Source organism: Ranitomeya variabilis, chromosome 1 (genome assembly GCF_051348905.1).
Source record: "Ranitomeya variabilis isolate aRanVar5 chromosome 1, aRanVar5.hap1, whole genome shotgun sequence".
NCBI classification, from domain to species: Eukaryota; Metazoa; Chordata; class Amphibia; order Anura; family Dendrobatidae; genus Ranitomeya; species Ranitomeya variabilis.
The window spans coordinates 322,042,312-322,060,862 of NC_135232.1; the positions used below are offsets into that span (position 1 = coordinate 322,042,312).

The 18,551-nt window shown below is 44.0% G+C and overlaps 1 protein-coding gene across 1 annotated transcript; it reads right to left on the bottom strand.

Moving 5' to 3' along the window:
• Window positions 1–15,020: 15,020 nt before the first annotated feature.
• On the bottom strand, window positions 15,021–15,968 carry LOC143793972 (taste receptor type 2 member 40-like). Its single transcript, XM_077280890.1, has one exon. The coding sequence runs from the start codon at window positions 15,966–15,968 to the stop codon at window positions 15,021–15,023; it is 948 nt and encodes a 315-aa protein (XP_077137005.1).
• Between the last annotated feature and the right edge of the window lie 2,583 nt (window positions 15,969–18,551).

The window sequence follows — 18,551 nt, forward strand, 5'->3', positions numbered from 1 at the left end:
ACAAAGGTATTTCAGCAGCATAGGTGGGTAATAAAGGCACACAAAAGACACTAATGTAACGCCCAGCTCTGCCCCTATTTAACGCTATTTTTAGCTCATCTTCAAAAAACGGGGTGACAGGTTCCCTTTAACTTGGGTCTGACTGACCCCAGTTCCCTTGCTCCTGGGACTCAGACACATACAGTATCGCACAACAACCATTCGGGCCAATACACCAGTCCTTTCTCGCTCTGAGTAGTCAAACACGGGAAATCTCTTAAAACACATGGCCCGATGGCCAACTCAGCAGTACATTCAGTCCTGACCTGGATCGCTCCTTGGGTCTTCCTACACAAGTTCTCTCCCCTCCTTTTAGTGGATTACGGGCCCCAAACACAAGTGGGCTGCTTTATCAAGGAACAGTTCAAGGTTAAGACAGGTAAAATTCGGGGCAAATGGAGGTAAGGGTTAAAACAACACAGTCCTTCTTCAAGCAACTGCACACTCAGTCCATTCCTGTTTTCAAGGGTGATTAATCCCTTCAGGGCTCAGTCCCGTAATCCAGCAGAGCAGGGGATGCGCAAACATGAGCAAATGAAACTTGGATGAGGAAGGGAGAAAGCCAAAACAACAGTCTTTTATTCGTGACCAATCGGGTCACCACCGACACTCAGTACTGGTGTCGTCCAGGGCTCCCTGCCCTTCCAGAGACACGGAACAGTCTCATCACTAATTTTTCTGTTACTTTGGTGCAACCGACACAACTCTCTTAAAGGGGCCACATCAGCCAATACAGGGCCGCATTCTGGCCCTGAATAACAATAAAAGAATAGCCCGAAGATCCACTGAAGAACGACTCACCATTGTTCCTCCAACTTCTTTCCTCGGCCGGCTCGGCAAACTTGGAGCCTCTGGCTCCTGTGACATGGCTGTGGCCACCAATTCCTTTAAGGGCTTTCTGTAGGGGCCACGTGTCCTCTGGCTGGACATGGTTCCTCCTCCTGGCCGCTGCAGCCCCTTTAAAATTCAGCTCTCCTGCCCTTTCTTTTCTTCTATAACTTCCCACCTAGTACCTTCACCCACTGACAGAGCCAAGAAGTGTCTGTCCTATATCTCCCTGCTCTGCTCTGTGCCCCTACCATCAACTTAACTCCTTGCTGCCTGTGCCTAAACTAATACTCTTATCTATGCTATTCTCTATCTCTAATGTGCCCCCTCTATTCTAATCCCCCTATGGTCCTATACTGTCCCTAAGCTTACACATGGTATATAACAAATGCATCACATTAAGGCCCCGTCTCACATAGCGAGATCGCTAGCGAGATCGCTGCTGAGTCACAAGTTTTGTGACGCAACAGCGACCTCCATAGCGATCTCGCTATGTGTGACACGTACCAGCGATCAGGCCCCTGCCGCGAGATCGCTGGTCGTGTCGGAATGGCCTGGACCTTTTTTTGGTCGTTGAGGCCCCGCTGACATCGCTGAATCGGTGTGTGTGACACCGATCCAGCGATGTCTTCACTGGTAACCAGGGTAAACATCGGGTTACTAAGCGCAGGGCCGCGCTTAGTAACCCGATGTTTACCCTGGTTACCAAAAAAAACAAACAGTACATACTCGCCTTTCGGTGTCCAGGTCCCTTGCCGTCTGCTTCCTGCTCTGACTGCCGGCCGTACACTGAGAGCACAGCGGTGACGTCACCGCTGCGCTCTGCTCTCACTGTACGGCGGCTCAGTCAGAGCAGGAAGCAGACGGCAAGGGACCTGGACACCGAAAGGCGAGTATGTACTGTTTGTTTTTTTTGGTAACCAGGGTAAACATCGGGTTACTAAGCGCGGCCCTGCGCTTAGTAACCCGATGTTTACCCTGGTTACCCAGGTGCTGCAGGGGGACTTCGGCATCGTTGAAGACAGTTTCAACGATGCCGAAGTCGTTCCCCTGATCGTTGGTCGCTGGAGAGAGCGGTCTGTGTGACAGCTCCCCAGCGACCACACAGCGACTTACCAACGATCACGGCCAGGTCGTATCGCTGGTCGTGATCGTTGGTAAATCGCTTAGTGAGACGGGGCCTTTACAATACATGACACACATTAATGAACATTAGGGAACAGCACATTACATTAGCATTAGTGAATGTGAATAACTGTCAGGGTGCCGCACATGACACTTGTTCTCAGTGTTCAGGAGAAAGGAAGGACAGAGGGTCCCTGCCACCTCCTTACACAGATATTAACCATTTCTGTGTACTGAATCCTCATGTACATTATCTGCAACATAGTGCATGCATAATAAGGTAGTGTTTGCACAATAAGGTAGCTGCCCTCTCTGCTACACCTTAAAGGCACATACACTACAACTTTGGGGCATTACATGTACTGTATAGTTCTATTTACTCATTCAGCAGTTGTTGGATCAAGAGCTGATCCTGTTTTTCCCTGCTCTATGTTTGAGTATTTAAAAGGGAATCTGTCAGCAGGATTTCACCCATCTAACTATTTATATGTGCATGTACTATCAAAGACAAGTCCAGTTATATTTTACATGGCCATTTCTGACCCTGGTGTTCACTTTAGGCTAGGGCTTCCAACCACGAGCATGCCCAGGAGTTCACTGGACATGTGTAATGTGATGCGGGGCAGTAGCTGTGGTAGCGAGGTGCTCAACTATGGCACATTACATGAAAGTTGAGGTCCTGGCTGGGTGTGTGCACATGTGCTGTGAGGGTGCTATGCCTGTGCAGGCCATATGTAACCAATGTTGCTCGTTTGCCAAGACCAGATGTTTCGCAGTTCAATGAGGGAGACCACCATTCAAAAATAAACTCTTTACTGAACAGCAACTTGATAAGGGTTATACACAAGAGTTAGCAGGTACACAGCCTTTTGAATGTTTCTTTTACAGCTTGAAGCATTTTCCACACAGTTTTCTTCCTTAGTAGTTTACCGCAGGGTTCTCTATGTCCACTGTTTCTCCCTACTGTACTACAACCCAGCTTTAACACTACAGTCCTGATCAACAAGTGTCATCTACTTGTTCTACTGTTCTGCATCCTCTTTTTCCCTTCAGCTTTCCAGTATGGCTGGAAAAGCTGACGCTCTGGAACTCCTGCCCAGGACACTTTACACATCCCAAGTACTTAATCCTGTCTTAGGCCCCTTACCTTCTAGCGTTTTAAGCTCAGAGTCTTGTGGCTAGGTGTCCTCTCCTAGGACCAGTTTTCGGAAGGTCACTCTGTTTCCTAGTCACTTAAGCTCCAGGTCTCGCTATCCTTTGTGTTCAGTCTCCTCTCACCTTGGGCATATTGGTACACTCGCTATGTAGTCCAGGCCCTATATCACTCTCTGACAGGAAATTATATATCAGAATTCAGGAACATATCAGAATTCACATTATACATCACAACATAGCACAACACACAACAATAAAACTTGTTTCTTCAAGAGGGAACAGTGAGCAGCATGTCTGTATCCTTGCACATGATCCAGGGCCTACCTGCATCTGGAAGTTCCCGCTCAGAGTGAATACTTGGCCTCAAATTGCAATTTTGCCTGATGCTTTTGCAGCGCCCCAGAGTCCTGGTCATTGCAGTTCTGACGCTCCGCCGCTAAGGGGAGTGATGGTACGTCTGATGGCACTTAAGGAGTTCACCTGACCAGGTATCACAGTCACACTTTACACTTCACATTCTGGCCACCAGGGGGAGCAAAGGGTTCTATGCATTAGGCCACTCCTCACAATCTGGTAAAACTGGGGGCTGGATAGGAAGTTAGTCAGAAGCTGACTGGGTTGGAACCAGGCAACATCCCGTGGCAGGGGGTGTTGCAGGGTAAGATTCAGGGGGGTCTCTGTCAGGGGTGGGATCCTGAGAGTTGCCTAGCGAACAGAACAGAACGTTACGGAGCCGCGCCTGCACTCGAATGCGGTGGCATCCTAAGAAAGGAAAAGAAGCGAGGTTTACTGTGGAGAAGTGAGAAACGAGATCGCAGCAAAAAGGAGATAAAGCCAGTAGGAGTCGTGCCGTAAGATCGAGGCAACATCCTACTGAGGCGCGTAGCTAGATTTTATCTAGCTGTTCCGGGGTTAATTTACCTGATTCTCGGATTGGAAGCTGGGCCATGCCCATTGCCTTTAAATAGTTCTCCTGATCATTGGGCGTCGCCGATTATAGCTTCTGTCTTGTGCGTTGTTATCTCGGTCTGGAGTGGAGAGCTGGTTGTTGGAGATTCGTTGCTGGTGGTGTATTTTCCTTTGTCTTATTTACTCCTTCCTATATTTGTATTTATTTTGCCCTGCACATTTATAGTGTATTCCTGAGTGACTGCGGCGTGGTGTATATTTTCCTTTATCCTTGTCTGTGCTAACTGTGGGTATTGGTGTATTACCTCTTCACTGGGTGGTGAGCGGAGGTTTCAGCCTAGGGTTGAAACAGGAGACAGGGTGAGGTTCGAGGCCTGGACATGCACACCATCAGTGTAAACTCCAGGTAGAGGGTCAGTCAGGATTTCCCTAGTCTGAGGGAAATTGCAGGGGCCCGGGTTGTTAGCTCTCGCTCACCTAGTCTCCCCGTGACATTATAATCGGCCCAACAACAACAAAAAAAGGGTTTCTTTTTTGTGTGTGTTTTGTCATGGATCCCATGACTTCCATAACCCGCCAGTTGGAGGCGCTGTCCCTACAGGTCACTGAGTTGAGGGGAACAGTACAGCAACAGGGACTAGCAGTATCCAATGTGCAAGCTGGAGCGACAGGAAGAGTTGCTGAGCCTAAATTCCCTTTGCCTGAAAAATTTGCTGGGGAACGCAGTAAGTTTGTTTCTTTTCGTGAAGCTTGCAAACTATATTTCCGTATGCGCCCGATCTCCTCGGGTAATGAGGCTCAGCGTGTGGGCCTGGTGTTGTCATTGTTAAGCGGGGATCCCCAAGCATGGGCGTTTTCTTTGCCATCTGATTCTGCTGCATTTGACTCTGTGGAGAGGTTTTTTTCCTCTCTTGGAAAAATCTACGATGAACCTGACAGAATGGCTCTAGCAGAATCTAAGATACGCACTATTCGCCAGGGGGAGCGAGTTGCAGAGGATTACTGTTCTGAATTTCATCGCTGGGCGATCGATACATAATGGAATGATCCAGCATTGCGGAGTCAGTTTATTCATGGGGTTTCTGGAAGGGTTAAAAAAGCCCTTCTGATGTACGAGACTCCTGCTTCGCTAGATTCCGCTATGAGTCTGGTTGTCCGCATTGATCGCCGTTTGCGTCAGGGGGAGCATGAGACACCGCCTATGGGAGAGGGTTTAGGTTCACGTGAGGTTGCTGCAGGTGAGCCCACGGAGCCTATGCAAATTGCAAGGGTGTCACATGTGAAGCGTCGAGCCCCTGAGCTCAGGAAGCAGGGAGCCTGTTTTTACTGTGGTAAAACTGGTCATTTTATTAACATATGTCCTCTGCTGTCTAAGAAAAACGCAACGGCAGAAAACTTCTAAGCTCGGAGGGTGTGGAGGAGACCAATCTGAGCTTATGTATATCCTCCATGGTGGTTTCTCAATGCATGCTCCCTGCTAAGGTTTTTATCGCTGGCAGTGAGCTGCCAATTACTGTTTTTGTGGATAGTGGTTCAGCCACAAATCTCATTGATGAGGAGTTTGCGCGCACAGCAGGGTTTAGGATTGTAAAACTGTCTCATCCTATCCGTGTGGTCACCATCAATGCTGCTCCTCTCTCTCAGGGGGAGATTACTGAATTTGTGGCTGAGGTGAAACTCCACATTGGAGTTCTACATTCCAAGCGGGTTACATGTAAGGTGCTCAGGAATCTTCCTGCTCAGGTGGTTTTGGGTTTTCCTTGGTTGTCTATGCACAACCCGGTAATTGACTGGAAAACTCAGTACATAATTCAGTGGAGCGAGTTCTGCCAGGAGAATTGCCTGGCCACATGTGTGGCTGCGGTGACTTCAAGCGTTCCGGAGTCACTTCTGGATTTTGTGGATGTGTTCTCTGAGAAGGGTTGTTCAGAGTTGCCGCCACATCATCCCTATGACTGTTCTATCAGGTTTAAACCAGGGGCCAAGTTGCCTAAAGCAAGGATGTTTAACATCTCCGGTCCGGAGAGACAAGCGTTAAAAGATTATATGCTGAAAGCTTGAGCAAAGGGCACATCAGGCCGTCATCCTCGCCGGTGGCAGCAGGGTTCTTCTTCGTGAAGAAGAAAGATGGCAGATTACGCCCGTGTTTGGATTTCAGGGAGTTGAACCAGATTACGGTTCGTGAACCATACCCTATGCCACTGATACCAGATTTGTTCAACCAGGTGGCGGGTGCTAAGTGGTTTACCAAGCTTGACCTCAGGGGGGCGTACAACCTCACGGTGGCGCAGTGGTTAGCACAGCAGCCTTGCAGCGCTGGAGTCCTGGGTTCTAATCCCACCTTGGACAACATCTGCAAAGAGTTTGTATGTTCTCTCCGTGTTTGCGTGGGTTTCCTCCGGGCACTCCGGTTTCCTCCCACATTCCAAAGACATACTGATAGGGAATTTAGATTGTGAGCCCCATCGGGGACAGCGATGATAATGTGTACAAACTGTAAAGCGCTGCGGAATATGTTAGCGCTATATAAAAATAAAGATTATTATTATTATTATAAGAGTCCGTCAAGGTGATGAGTGGAAGACGGCTTTTAATACCCCTGAGCGTCATTTTGAAAATTTGGTGATGCCCTTTGGGTTGACTAACGCACCTGCAGTGTTCCAACATTTCATCAATGATGTGTTCTCGCATGTTTTGGGGAAATTCGTTATCGTGTACCTAGATGACATTCTCATATATTCTTGCGACCGTGATGCTCATTTAGATCATGTCAGGCAGGTGTTACAGCTTCTCAGAGAGAATAATCTGTATGCTAAACTTGAGAAATGTGTATTTTTTGTTCAGGAGTTGCCTTTCTTGGGTTATATTGTGTCTGCTTCTGGTTTTAAAATGGACACCGCTAAGGTGCAAGCGGTGCTGCATTGGGAATGTCCTGATAACCTGAAAGCACTTCAGCGGTTCCTTGGGTTTTCTAACTACTATAGGAAATTTATCAAGGATTTTTCCATCATTGCTAAACCGCTAACTGACATGACTAAAAAGGGTACCAATTTCTCCGTTTGGCCTGAGGCTGCTGTGTGCGCATTTGAATTTCTTAAGAACAGTTTTGTTTCAGCCCCCATTCTTGTGCAGCCAGACATATCAAAACCCTTTGTTGTGGAAGTCGATGCGTCTGAGGTTGGTGTGGGGGCGGTACTATCTCAAGGCTCATCTTTGAGTGGTTTGCGTCCGTGCGCCTATTTCTCCAAGAAACTGTCGTCCGCCGAACGTAACAACGTAACTACGATATCGGCAACAGGGAGTTGTTGGCTATTAAGTTGGCCTTTGAGGAATGGCGACACTTCTTGGAGGGGTCGGTACATCAGGTTACTGTTATTACTGATCATAAGAATCTGCTGTATTTGGAGTCAGCCAAGCGTCTGTCCCCCAGGCAGGCTCGCTGGGCATTGTTTTTCACGCAGTTCAATTTTGTTGTCACTTACAGACCGGGGTCTAAAAACACTAAGGCAGATGCTCTGTCCAGGTGTTTTCCGGGTGGAGAACCTCGGGAGGATCCAGTACCCATCCTTCAAAAGGGTGTTGTGGTTTCGGCTCTCACTACCGAGGTTGAGGCTGAGATTGCCGAGGCTCAGGAGGAGGTACCATCTGAGCTTCCCATCAACAAATCTTTTGTACCGCTTCATCTCCGCTTAAAGGTTTTGGCGGAGCATCATGATGCTGTCCTGGCTGGCCACCCAGGGGTTAGAGGTACCTTGGAGTTGGTGTCACGTCGGTTTTGGTGGCCCAAGATCCGACAGGACGTGGTCTCATACGTGTCAGCTTGTACCACGTGCGCTAGGGCTAAGACGCCCCGCTCCCGTCCTGTTGGCACACTACTTCCTCTTGAGGTACCTAGTAAGCCATGGACGGAAATCTCCATGGATTTCATCACTGATTTGCCCTCATCAGCTGGGAACACGGTCATCTTGGTGATAGTTGATCGGTTTTCAAAAATGTCGCACTTTGTGTCTTTGCCTTCGTTGCCTAACGCTAAGGGTATGTGTCCACATTCAGGATTGCATCAGGATTTGGTCAGGATTTTCCATCAGTATTTGTAAGCCAAAACCAGGAGTGGGTGATAAATGCAGAAGTGGAGCATATGTTTCTGTTATACTTTTCCTCTAATTGTTCCACTCCTGGTTTTGGCTTACAAATGCTGACGTAAAATCCTGACCAAATCCTGATGCAATCCTGAACGTGGACACATACCCTTAGACTCTGGCTCAGGTATTTGTGCAGGAGGTGGTCAGACTTCATGGGGTTCCGTCTGACATCGTGTCTGATAGGGGGTCTCAGTTTGTGGCAAAATTTTGGAAAGCATTTTGCTCACGGCTGGGGATCAAGTTGTCTCATTCTTCGGCGTTTCATCCTCAGTCAAATGGTCAGACTGAGCGTATGAACCAAAATTTGGAACAGTACTTACGCTGCTTTGTCTCTGATAACCAGGAGGAGTGGTCTACGTTCCTTCCTTTGGCTGAGTTTGCCATCAATAATCACCTCCAGGAGTCGTCTGGGGAGTCTCCGTTTTTTTGTGTTTACGGGCTACATCCTCAATTTTGTACTTTGAGTCAGAGGGGCTCTTCCGGCGTTCCGGAGGAGGACCAGTTAGGAGCACAAATGTCATCAGTCTGGAGGAGAGTTAAACAGCGCCTGTTGAGTGTGGGTGCTAGGTACAAACGTGTGGCTGACAGTAGGCGTGTGCCAGGTCCGGACCTGAGTGTGGATGACTGGGTGTGGCTATCCACAAAAAACATAAGACTCAAAATACCGTCCCTCAAATTGGGTCCACGGTTTATTGGTCCATTTAAGGTCACCGCCGTCATTAACCCAGTAGCGTACCGATTGGAGCTCCCTACGGTGTATAAGATACACAACGTGTTCCACAGGTCTCTTCTAAAGAAGGTGGTGGGTTCTGTGGACGCAGCGCCTATGCTACCTCCAGTCTTGGTGGATGGTAATTTGGAATTTGAAGTCTCCAAGGTGACAGTACTTGGTTCACTGGCGTGGTTATGGGCCTGAGGAGAGGTCCTGGGTACCAGCCTCGGACATTCATGCGGATCGGCTGGTCAGGTTTTTTCATCGTCGTCATCCAGACAAGTCGGGTCCTATAAGCCGTGAGGGCCCTGGGGTCCCTCGTAGAAGGCGGGGTACTGTCATGTCGGACGCTGTTCAGACCAGGTCATTCGACAGACAGCGGTAATTCCGCTTTTGACCACTATGTGCTTATTGGCGTCGGCTAGATTTTATCTAGCTGTTCTGGGGTTAATTTACCTGATCCTCGGATTGGAAGCTGGGCCATGCCCATTGCCTTTAAATAGTTCTGCTGATCATTGGGCGTCGCCGATTATAGCTTCTGTCTTGTGCGTTGTTATCTCGGTCTGGAGTGGAGAGCTGGTTGTTGGAGATTCGTTGCTGGTGGTGTATTTTCCTTTGTCTTATTTACTCCTTCCTATATTTGTATTTATTTTGCCCTGCACATTTATAGTGTATTCCTGAGTGACTGCGGCGTGGTGTATATTTTCCTTTATCCTTGTCTGTGCTAACTGTGGGTATTGGTGTATTACCTCTTCACTGGGTGGTGGGCGGAGGTTTCAGCCTAGGGTTGAAACAGGAGACAGGGTGAGGTTCGAGGCCTGGACTTGCACACCATCAGTGTAAACTCCAGGTAGAGGGTCAGTCAGGATTTCCCTAGTCTGAGGGAAATTTGAGGGGCCCGGGTTATTAGCTCTCGCTCACCTAGTCTCCCCGTGACACCCATGTCCTGGATAGATCTGTGTGTGGTAACTCTTGAAGCAATGACTCCAGCAACAGTCCACTCCTTGTGAATCTCCCTCAAATTTTTTAATGGCCTTTTCTTAACAATCCTTTCAAGGCTGTGGTTATCCCGGTTGCTTTTGCACATTTTTCTACCACACTTTTTCTTTCCACTCAACTTTCCATTAATATGCTTGTATACAGCACTCTGTGAACAGTCAGCTTCTTTAGCAACGACGTTTTGTGGCTTACCGTCCTTGTGGAATGTATCAAGGGCTGCCTTCTGGACATCTGTCAAGTCAGAAGTCTTCCCCATGATTGTGGAGCCAGACTAAGGGACCTTTTTAAACACTTAGGAAGCACTTGCAGGTGTTTTTTCTTAATTATTCTAATTGACTGAGATAATGACTTTTGGGTTTTCATTGGCTGTAAGCCATAATAATCAACATTAACATAAATAAACACTTGAAATAGATCACTCTGTTTGTAATAACTATATAATATATGAGTTTCACTTTTTGTATTGAAAAACTGAAATAAATTAACTTTTTGATGATATTCTAAGTTTGTGAGAAGCGCCTGTATGTATCTTTTTGTGGTGACTGGGAATTATTCCTGTTAGTTCACTAAGATCAGGGATCTGCTAACAAGGCTTTATCTTTCCTGAATCACACATCCAGGATCATGTGTGTGTATTGACTACTACCTGCACTGCATTCTAATAATAATTGCTGCATTAGGGTCTTGAGGGACAGTCGACGTGGAGTGGGGGCACCACTTCATAACCACATTAGGGTGCCAACCTCCACTGACAGGGAATTCTAGGGTTGCTATGTCCCTTTTATTATATCCTGCCAATATTATGTGATCCTCATAGATCTTGATAATATTTTTTGTACACACTTCAGACTGATTTTCAGGGACAATATTTAACCCCTTCCCGACATGTGACGGAATAGTACGTCACATGTCGGGACCCCCGCTTTGATGTGCGCTCCGGCGGTGAGCGCACATCAAAGTCGCGACATGTCAGCTGTTTTTTACAGCTGACATGTGCGCGCAATAGCGGCGGGTGAAATCGCGATCACCCGCCGCTATTAACTAGTTAAATGCCGCTGTCAAACTCAGACAGCGGCATTTAACTACCGCATCCGGCCGTGCGGCCGGATATGAGCGCATCGCCGACCCCCGTCACATGATCGGGGGTCGGCGATGAGTCAGGAAGGTAACCATAGAGGTCCTGGAGACCTCTATGGTTACTGATCGCCGGTGGCTGTGAGCGCCCCCCTGTGGTCGGCGCTCACAGCACACCTGCATTTTAGCTACATAACAGCGATCTGATGATCGCTGTTATGTAGCAGAGCCGATCGGGCTGTGCCTGCTTCTAGCCTCCCATGGAGGCTATAGAAGCATGGTAAAAGTAAAAAAAAAAAGTAAAAAAAAATGTGAAAAAAATAAAAAAAATATAAAAGTTTAAATCACCCCCCTTTCGCCCCAATCAAAATAAATCAATAAAAAAAAAACCCAACCTACACATATTTGGTATCGCCGCGTTCAGAATCGCCCGATCTATCAATAAAAAAAAGCATTAACCTGATCGCTAAACGGCGTAATGAAAAAAAAAATCGAAACGCCAGATTTACGTTTTTTTGGTCGCCACGACATTGCATTAAAATGCAATAACGGGCGATCAAAAGAACGTATCTGCACCAAAATGCTATCATTAAAAATGCCAGCTCGGCACGCAAAAAATAAGCCCTCACCCGACCCCAGATCACGAAAAATGGAGACGCTACGGGTATCGGAAAATGGCGCAATTTTATTTATTTATTTTTTTGCAAAGTTTGGAATTTTTTTTCACCACTTAGGTAAAAAAGAACCTAGTCATGTTAGGTGTCTATGAACTCGTACTGACCTGGAGAATCATAATGGCAGGTCAGTTTTAGCATTTAGTGAACCTAGCAAAATAGGCAAGCAAAAAACAAGTGTGGGATTGCACTTTTTTTGCAATTTCACTGCACTTGGAATTTTTTTCCCGTTTTCTAGTACACGACATGGTAAAACCAATGATGTCGTTCAAAAGTACAACTCGTCCCGCAAAAAATAAGCCCTCACATGGCCAAATTGACAGAAAAATAAAAAAGTTATGGCTCTGGGAAGGAGGGGAGCGAAAAACGAAAACGGAAAAACGGAAAAAGCTCCAGGGGTGAAGGGGTTAAGGTTTCTTATATATGTGAGATAAATATTAACCCTTGTGTATCCCGGATGTAAATCTGTATAGACCTTTTGGTCTTTGATCTGGCTATTTATATATTTTGAACATCTTTATGCATATCGATAGTCTTTGACTATTGTATTGTGGTGACAGGAGAGTCACTTCTGTCCGTGGACTAAGGCCAGCGATTTGCTTGAATTTTGAATTATACATCCAGGATTTGTTGTGTGTATATGTGACTACCAGTGCTGCACTTTAGTGATAGGTGTTTAATAGGGTCTTGAGGGATATCCAATGTGGAGCGGGGGTGCCATTTCGCATACATTTAGGGTGCCAGCCTCTGTTGACAGGTAGGGACACCTTAGGGAATTCAAGGGTTTGATAGTTTCTGTGTTTTATTTTTGGTACCCTCATAAGACCCTGACAATAATTTGCTTGCATACACCTTACACAAATTCAAAGTATTTTTCAGAGTTTTAATGTGATTACTTAAAGGTTCTAATTTAGGGGTCCATTTGTTCCGTTTTGCCTCCGACCAGTTGCAGAACCCTATGGGTGACAATGTGATCCCATTCACATGCAATTCTGTGATAACTGATCAAATACAGACAGAGAAAGGACCATGTGTAAGAACAATATATGGGCCCTTTAAACTCCAATAGCACATCATAATGCACAATTCCCCCTGATTTGGAGGTGGTAGTGGGCCCCATTACCTCTTGAGCCATTGTGCCGCTGCAGATGTTGGACCAATGGTATGTCCACCCCTGCTACTATGACCAAAGTCTCTGAGCATCCAAAGCTTAAAACTCAGTCACCGAAGACAACAGGATGAATTTTTGAAGGATTTCTTTGTAATACAGCTACCTTATCTGTCTCTACTGGCACCAATTAATATATAATACTACACATACTGCTATAATTATGAAAAGTTATCAATAATATTAAATTGGATTACATAAGATGAGATAAGACTAATATTTCATATGCCGCCGTAAGTAGTAGGAGCTTGGCAGAGCATATAAAGTATATAAGTATACAATGTTGTTTGTTTCTCCAAGATTCCATTAGAAGTATTTCATATTGGAATCATTAATAAACCATATATTGTATTTTCATAAAGACAGAGACCTAAATGTATGGCGCATTGAAAACAAGTTAGATAGGTGAAAAACGTATTTATCCATGGTGATCCAACTGCTGGGACCTGCATTGATCAACAGAACAGAAACACTTTTAGCCAAGTCAGGACTCTTTTATCCCTTTTACAAAAAGGAGCGTCAGGTCAAATGCCTGAGGCTACATCCCCATGGTCAGTAATCGGCAGCATTTGTCCGGCAGCACATGTCCGCTCCATCCAAGGCACTGACAGCTTTTGAACGCAGGTGATTCCGCATGTGTTCATTGAACCGTGTTGAATCACCACATGCCCAATACATTGGACCGTGGGAACATACCCTAAAGGCTGCTCCATTCATTCTCTATGGGGTTGCCAGAAAAAGCCCAGTGCAGCATTTGTCTTTCCCATAGGGAGTGAATGGATCTATAGTCAAGCATGCACACTGCTGCTCCATTCTAATGGAAAAAAAAAATCCCCATTCTGCTGGTCAATGTGGGGCCCAGTGTTCGGACCACCACTGATCAACAAGTTATTTCCTATCCTGTGGATAGGTGATAACTTGTTTTCCCCAGACGACCCCTTTTAAATGTCACAATCCATTTTTGGATTTGTGACAGCTCTGGTTCCACTATAACTTAAATGTAGCTTTTTCCCTTTCAGGCCAGCAGGGGTTAATGTCAGTTTCCTTTGCTGGCAGCTTGCTGCAGCTGCAGAATTGCTAGGTCAGCTGATGTGGGTGGTGACCATTCCCACCATCCTTTAAATGGTCACCTGATACATCAGCTGACTGTTGGTGATAGAGTAATTCTATGCAGACCAGCCCTGGAATGTGCAGCTATGGTGTCAGCACTGTATCAGCTACTTCTGGAGTTTGGGGTCCTGTTTTCATGTCCTCTATAGTGTGGAGCTTGGCAGCGGTGCCTGGAGCTAAGTTCTGTGTTTTTACCTTGTCTGTCTGGTGCTTGTCACTACACCCTGTGTTTGTACCATCTGCAGTGGTGAGGCTAGCACCCTAATCAGCCAGTGCACTAGACAGGGGAGTGTGAGGTGACAGCAAGGGACGTGGTTTATGATGGCGGCGGGGGAAAGGATCCGCTTAGGACGTTAGGGGAGTGCAGGGAATGGCTCAGGTTGGAGCTCAGGAGGTGTCCCATCCCTAATTCCCTGTCGTTAGGGCCTTCCTCTCCCCTTTACCATCCCATTGAGTGTGTGTTGTGCCATCTGCTGACCGACCCCTTGTGGTGTTCGTGACAGAAAGAATATGAGTTGCAATATCTGCACAATGCATTCACGGACATTGCACTGTACAGATCAAAGGGGTTCTAATGTGTATAGGGAGAAGCCTAAAAAGTTTCCAGTTTGGGCAGACAGGTAGAATTTAACCCATTATATATTTTGGTTTCAAGTAACATAAACTTCAACATATTTAGAAGTAGTCATGGAAGATAGGTGTTGAGTGGACAAACACATTTTAATGTATATGGCCAACAAAAAACATGGATTCAATAATATCAACAAGAAAATCAGTATAGAGTGGCAATTTTTATTAATCAGTAGCTTCAATAAGAGGTACAGTAGGTGCACAGGTACCATATCATTGTTGAATGTCACTGATCTATAGTTGTCGTAGGCCTTGGTTTACAGAGTTTTTATTTATTTTGAATCATGTGTGGTATGGAATAAACCTAGCAGCACAGAGGCAAAGGAGTTTTCAAAAAGGAGTTGGGACATTATTTGGTTGTATTGAACTTTTGACATAAAAATAATAAAATGATATAACAATAAAATGAAATGTTGATAAGAGCCACCCTGAGTAATGATGAGATCAGGATGGCATCAGAGCTTGATAACTAAGATCTCTATAGTTTTTGTCTGCTTTTTACCTACTAAATACCATAGTAAAGCAATGGAGACTTGCTTCAGCTTAGGGCTTCCCGTTATCAGAACCATAGATTGTGCTGGAGGATAGATATAAATTACCATCAGACAAGCACAGAATCCAGGGCTATTCCTAGGAAAAGTATCTGTGAAAAGGAGAATCTGAGATACATAAAATGCTATGTAAAGAAGAAGGAGGCTGCCGATGGTCCTAGCGGCACGTACACGAGCTTCTGCTCTTTGTCGAAGGTCTCCATTTGCATTTCTGTCCTCCTTGTGGCTGTGTGAAAGCAATGACTTGATGATAATGCTATTGACAATTCCAATGAGAGTCAGTGGAAGGGAACTACTAATGATAGTACTGGGGAGCATATACACAACATTTACTTTTGGCACAGTTGGTTCTAAACCTTGATTACTAGATATGTTTAAGCTAAGGTGATCCTTGTACCGGTACCAGGCAGCAGGTATGCCATTAGCCACTGAAGTAAACACGGAAGCCATAAGCAGTTTTGGTATGAGTTGAGAAACTCCCAGTTTAAGCCGGATTAAAACTGGGTGAGTGAAAATGATAATCTGCAAGTAGTAGTAGACTGACAAACAAACTGTGAACCAGAAACTAGAAAATATAGGCAGAACAAGCAAAACTGTAAATAAAGTATAAATTTGTTCAGAACTGTAGAGATCATGGTCCAAGAAACTCACATAGTCATTAATCAGCATGATAAACTGGAAAAATACATTAAATGAACCAAGGGTGACCATGATGAGATCTGATGGATTGAGCTTCCGGCCTTTGACCTTGTCAACAAAATTCACTGTGACAATCAGTAAGTTGGTGAGCACCCCAAATATTGTGCTAGCTCCCAAAATAGTCATAGATGCTACAATAAAAGTAGGAGGCATCTGTCTCTGATTTCAATTGTCTGAACAACATGCTGTTCATAGTGTAGCAAAAAATTTCAAATTGCTATCCATCAGAGAAGCGATAATTAGGCTTCTGAAAAAATAAAGAAATTAGAACAAAATTAAAATTGTTACAAATTTGGTAAATTACATAAGTAATCCCATTAAATAAAGCCCTTTATATGAACGTATATAACTTTGTTACAGAGATAGCAAAAGCATCATGGCCCCAAAACGTTGACTGAACATAGTTGTCCAAGATGCATAGAAAGGAGATGGAACAATGGTACAATAACTTCTTTTAAATAGACAGCCATACTATAAGAGTTATAGCTCATTAAAAATATTCATATATGATGCATACAGATACAGAGTCTATATAGCAAGTCATCATTGCATACAATTGTCTGTAAAATCATTGGCGGTGAGGTGGTGGCCCAGTTATAGTATTCGCAACTGGAAATGCTGTATATACATCTTGCTTTTTTTATTTTATGCTACTTACTAAATCTGTTGCTTTTTTTTCTTTTATTGTTATAATAGATAATTAAAGTTTTAAAAAGGTGACGTGTGTACCACATTAAAGTAGAAAGACACAAAATAATATTTCAGTTAATTCTGATCAACATCTTAGAGAACATTATTTAAGTAAAATGGATGCAAGTTTATGGGATCTTAGTACTTTTTTAACTTATTTTATTAAGCGACTAATTTTCTATGAAACCTTGTGTGTCACTACTACAACTTTCTAGAAACTGTGCCAACAGAACTACTTAAGCTCATCTCACACTAATATTTTACATTTATGGCAAACATTTCTAACTAATTGTTCAATTTACTTATTTTGATTCTTCTGATGCCAATGGTCAAAACTTAGACTTACAGTAGTTTCATCTCAAATCCTTTTTGATAAATAGAAGAATATCACCCACTATGATTTTCAAACAAGAAAAAAGTCAAACATTTAACAAAAGGTTCTCTATTTTTAACAGTTACAATGAGTCAAAGTATTGTAGAATTTGAATTTTAATACCTTCATCCGCCAGCCTTATTTTAGCTTCCTGACAAGACCATTTTTTTAAATTATGACCAGTGTCACTTTATGAGGTAGTAATTCTCAGACTGTTTTTTCTAGAGATGCTGTACTTCACGTTAGTGGTACGTTTTGCTTTTATTCATGAAAACATATAAAATTTGACAAAATTTTTTTACAATTTTTGCAATTTTCAAACTTTAAATTTTTATGCCTCTAAAACATTTAATTATATCACACAAAATAGTTAATAAATAACATTGGCCACATGTCTACTTCACATTAGCATCATTTTTTTTTAAACATATTTCTTTTGCTAGGAAGTTAGAAGGAATAAAGTTTATTATCAATTACTCAGTTTTCCATTTGAAGTGAATATGAGGGGCCTATTTGATAGAAAACACCCGAAAGTTATACCATTTTAAAACCTACACCCCTCAAAGTGCTCAAAACCACATTCAAGAAGTTTATTAACCCTTTGAGGGTGTCACAGGAATTAAAGCAGTGTGGAAGGAGAAAATGAAAATTTAACATAAAATAATATTTTAACAGAAAAATATTGCTTTGGCCCCAAATTTTGCAAATTCCAAAAGGTAACAGAAGAAAATGAACCTCAAAATAATTTGTACAATTTCTGCTTAGTATGCCGAGAGAGTGCCAATTAAATTATGGAGCACAGTTTTTGCTGCATAGAAGCCATGTTATATTTGAAGAGCGCGCAGCAATCCCCACAAGAGACCTGGGTGCAGTGATCTTATTGACACCACTGATGTGTCTCAGAAATTTATGCCATTGGGCAATGAAGAAAAACTAATTACATTACAGAAGGAGGGGGTTCATTTGGATTTGGGAGCTCAGAATTCACTGGATTTCTTTTAGAGGGGTGAGGAGCCATAACGCTTTTTTCAGACCCTTTGTGCTACCAGTAAGGTGGAATATATTTCCATTGACAGATGAACCTGAGTGGGGAATTGTTTTTTTGTGGATTGAGTTGAAGCTTTTATTGGGAACATTTTACATAACGTTTTGGATCACATTTATCCTGTGCTCTTATCTGAGCACTTACATCGGGGTTTCCATCTAAATCTCCGAATGATGTGATTCAGATGAAACCCTCGAGGGATCTATTCACTATAATGAGGAAACAGCATTACTCTGGACTCCTTCTGACCTCTGTTCAGCAGTGTCCTTTTCAGAGGTGCACAAAATTGTCGCCATCCTCGCTTTTATGCACACTTAAATACACAGATATCACTGAATAATAGGCCAGACGGCATCCATAGTGCCTCCATCTGCTCATTATATGGAATCTTCCACCGGAGGTTCCGTCTAAATCACATATTTCAGATATTTACACAGAAACCCTGAAAAATTTGTTGTTTTTTTTATTACGCCATTGCTCCTGTGATTTAAGTGATTAGATTACTTTATTCTTCGGTTAGCTACAATTACAGCAATACTAGATTTATATAGTTTTTTATGTTTTGCTGCTGTTACACACTAAAAAAGGCTTTTTTAAGCAAAACCCCATTTATTGAGAGCTGCAATTT

Bases quoted from the DNA above. Each gene is read 5' to 3' on its own strand.
- LOC143793972 (XM_077280890.1), bottom strand. From the start codon at position 15,968: ATGCCTCCTACTTTTATTGTAGCATCTATGACTATTTTGGGAGCTAGC.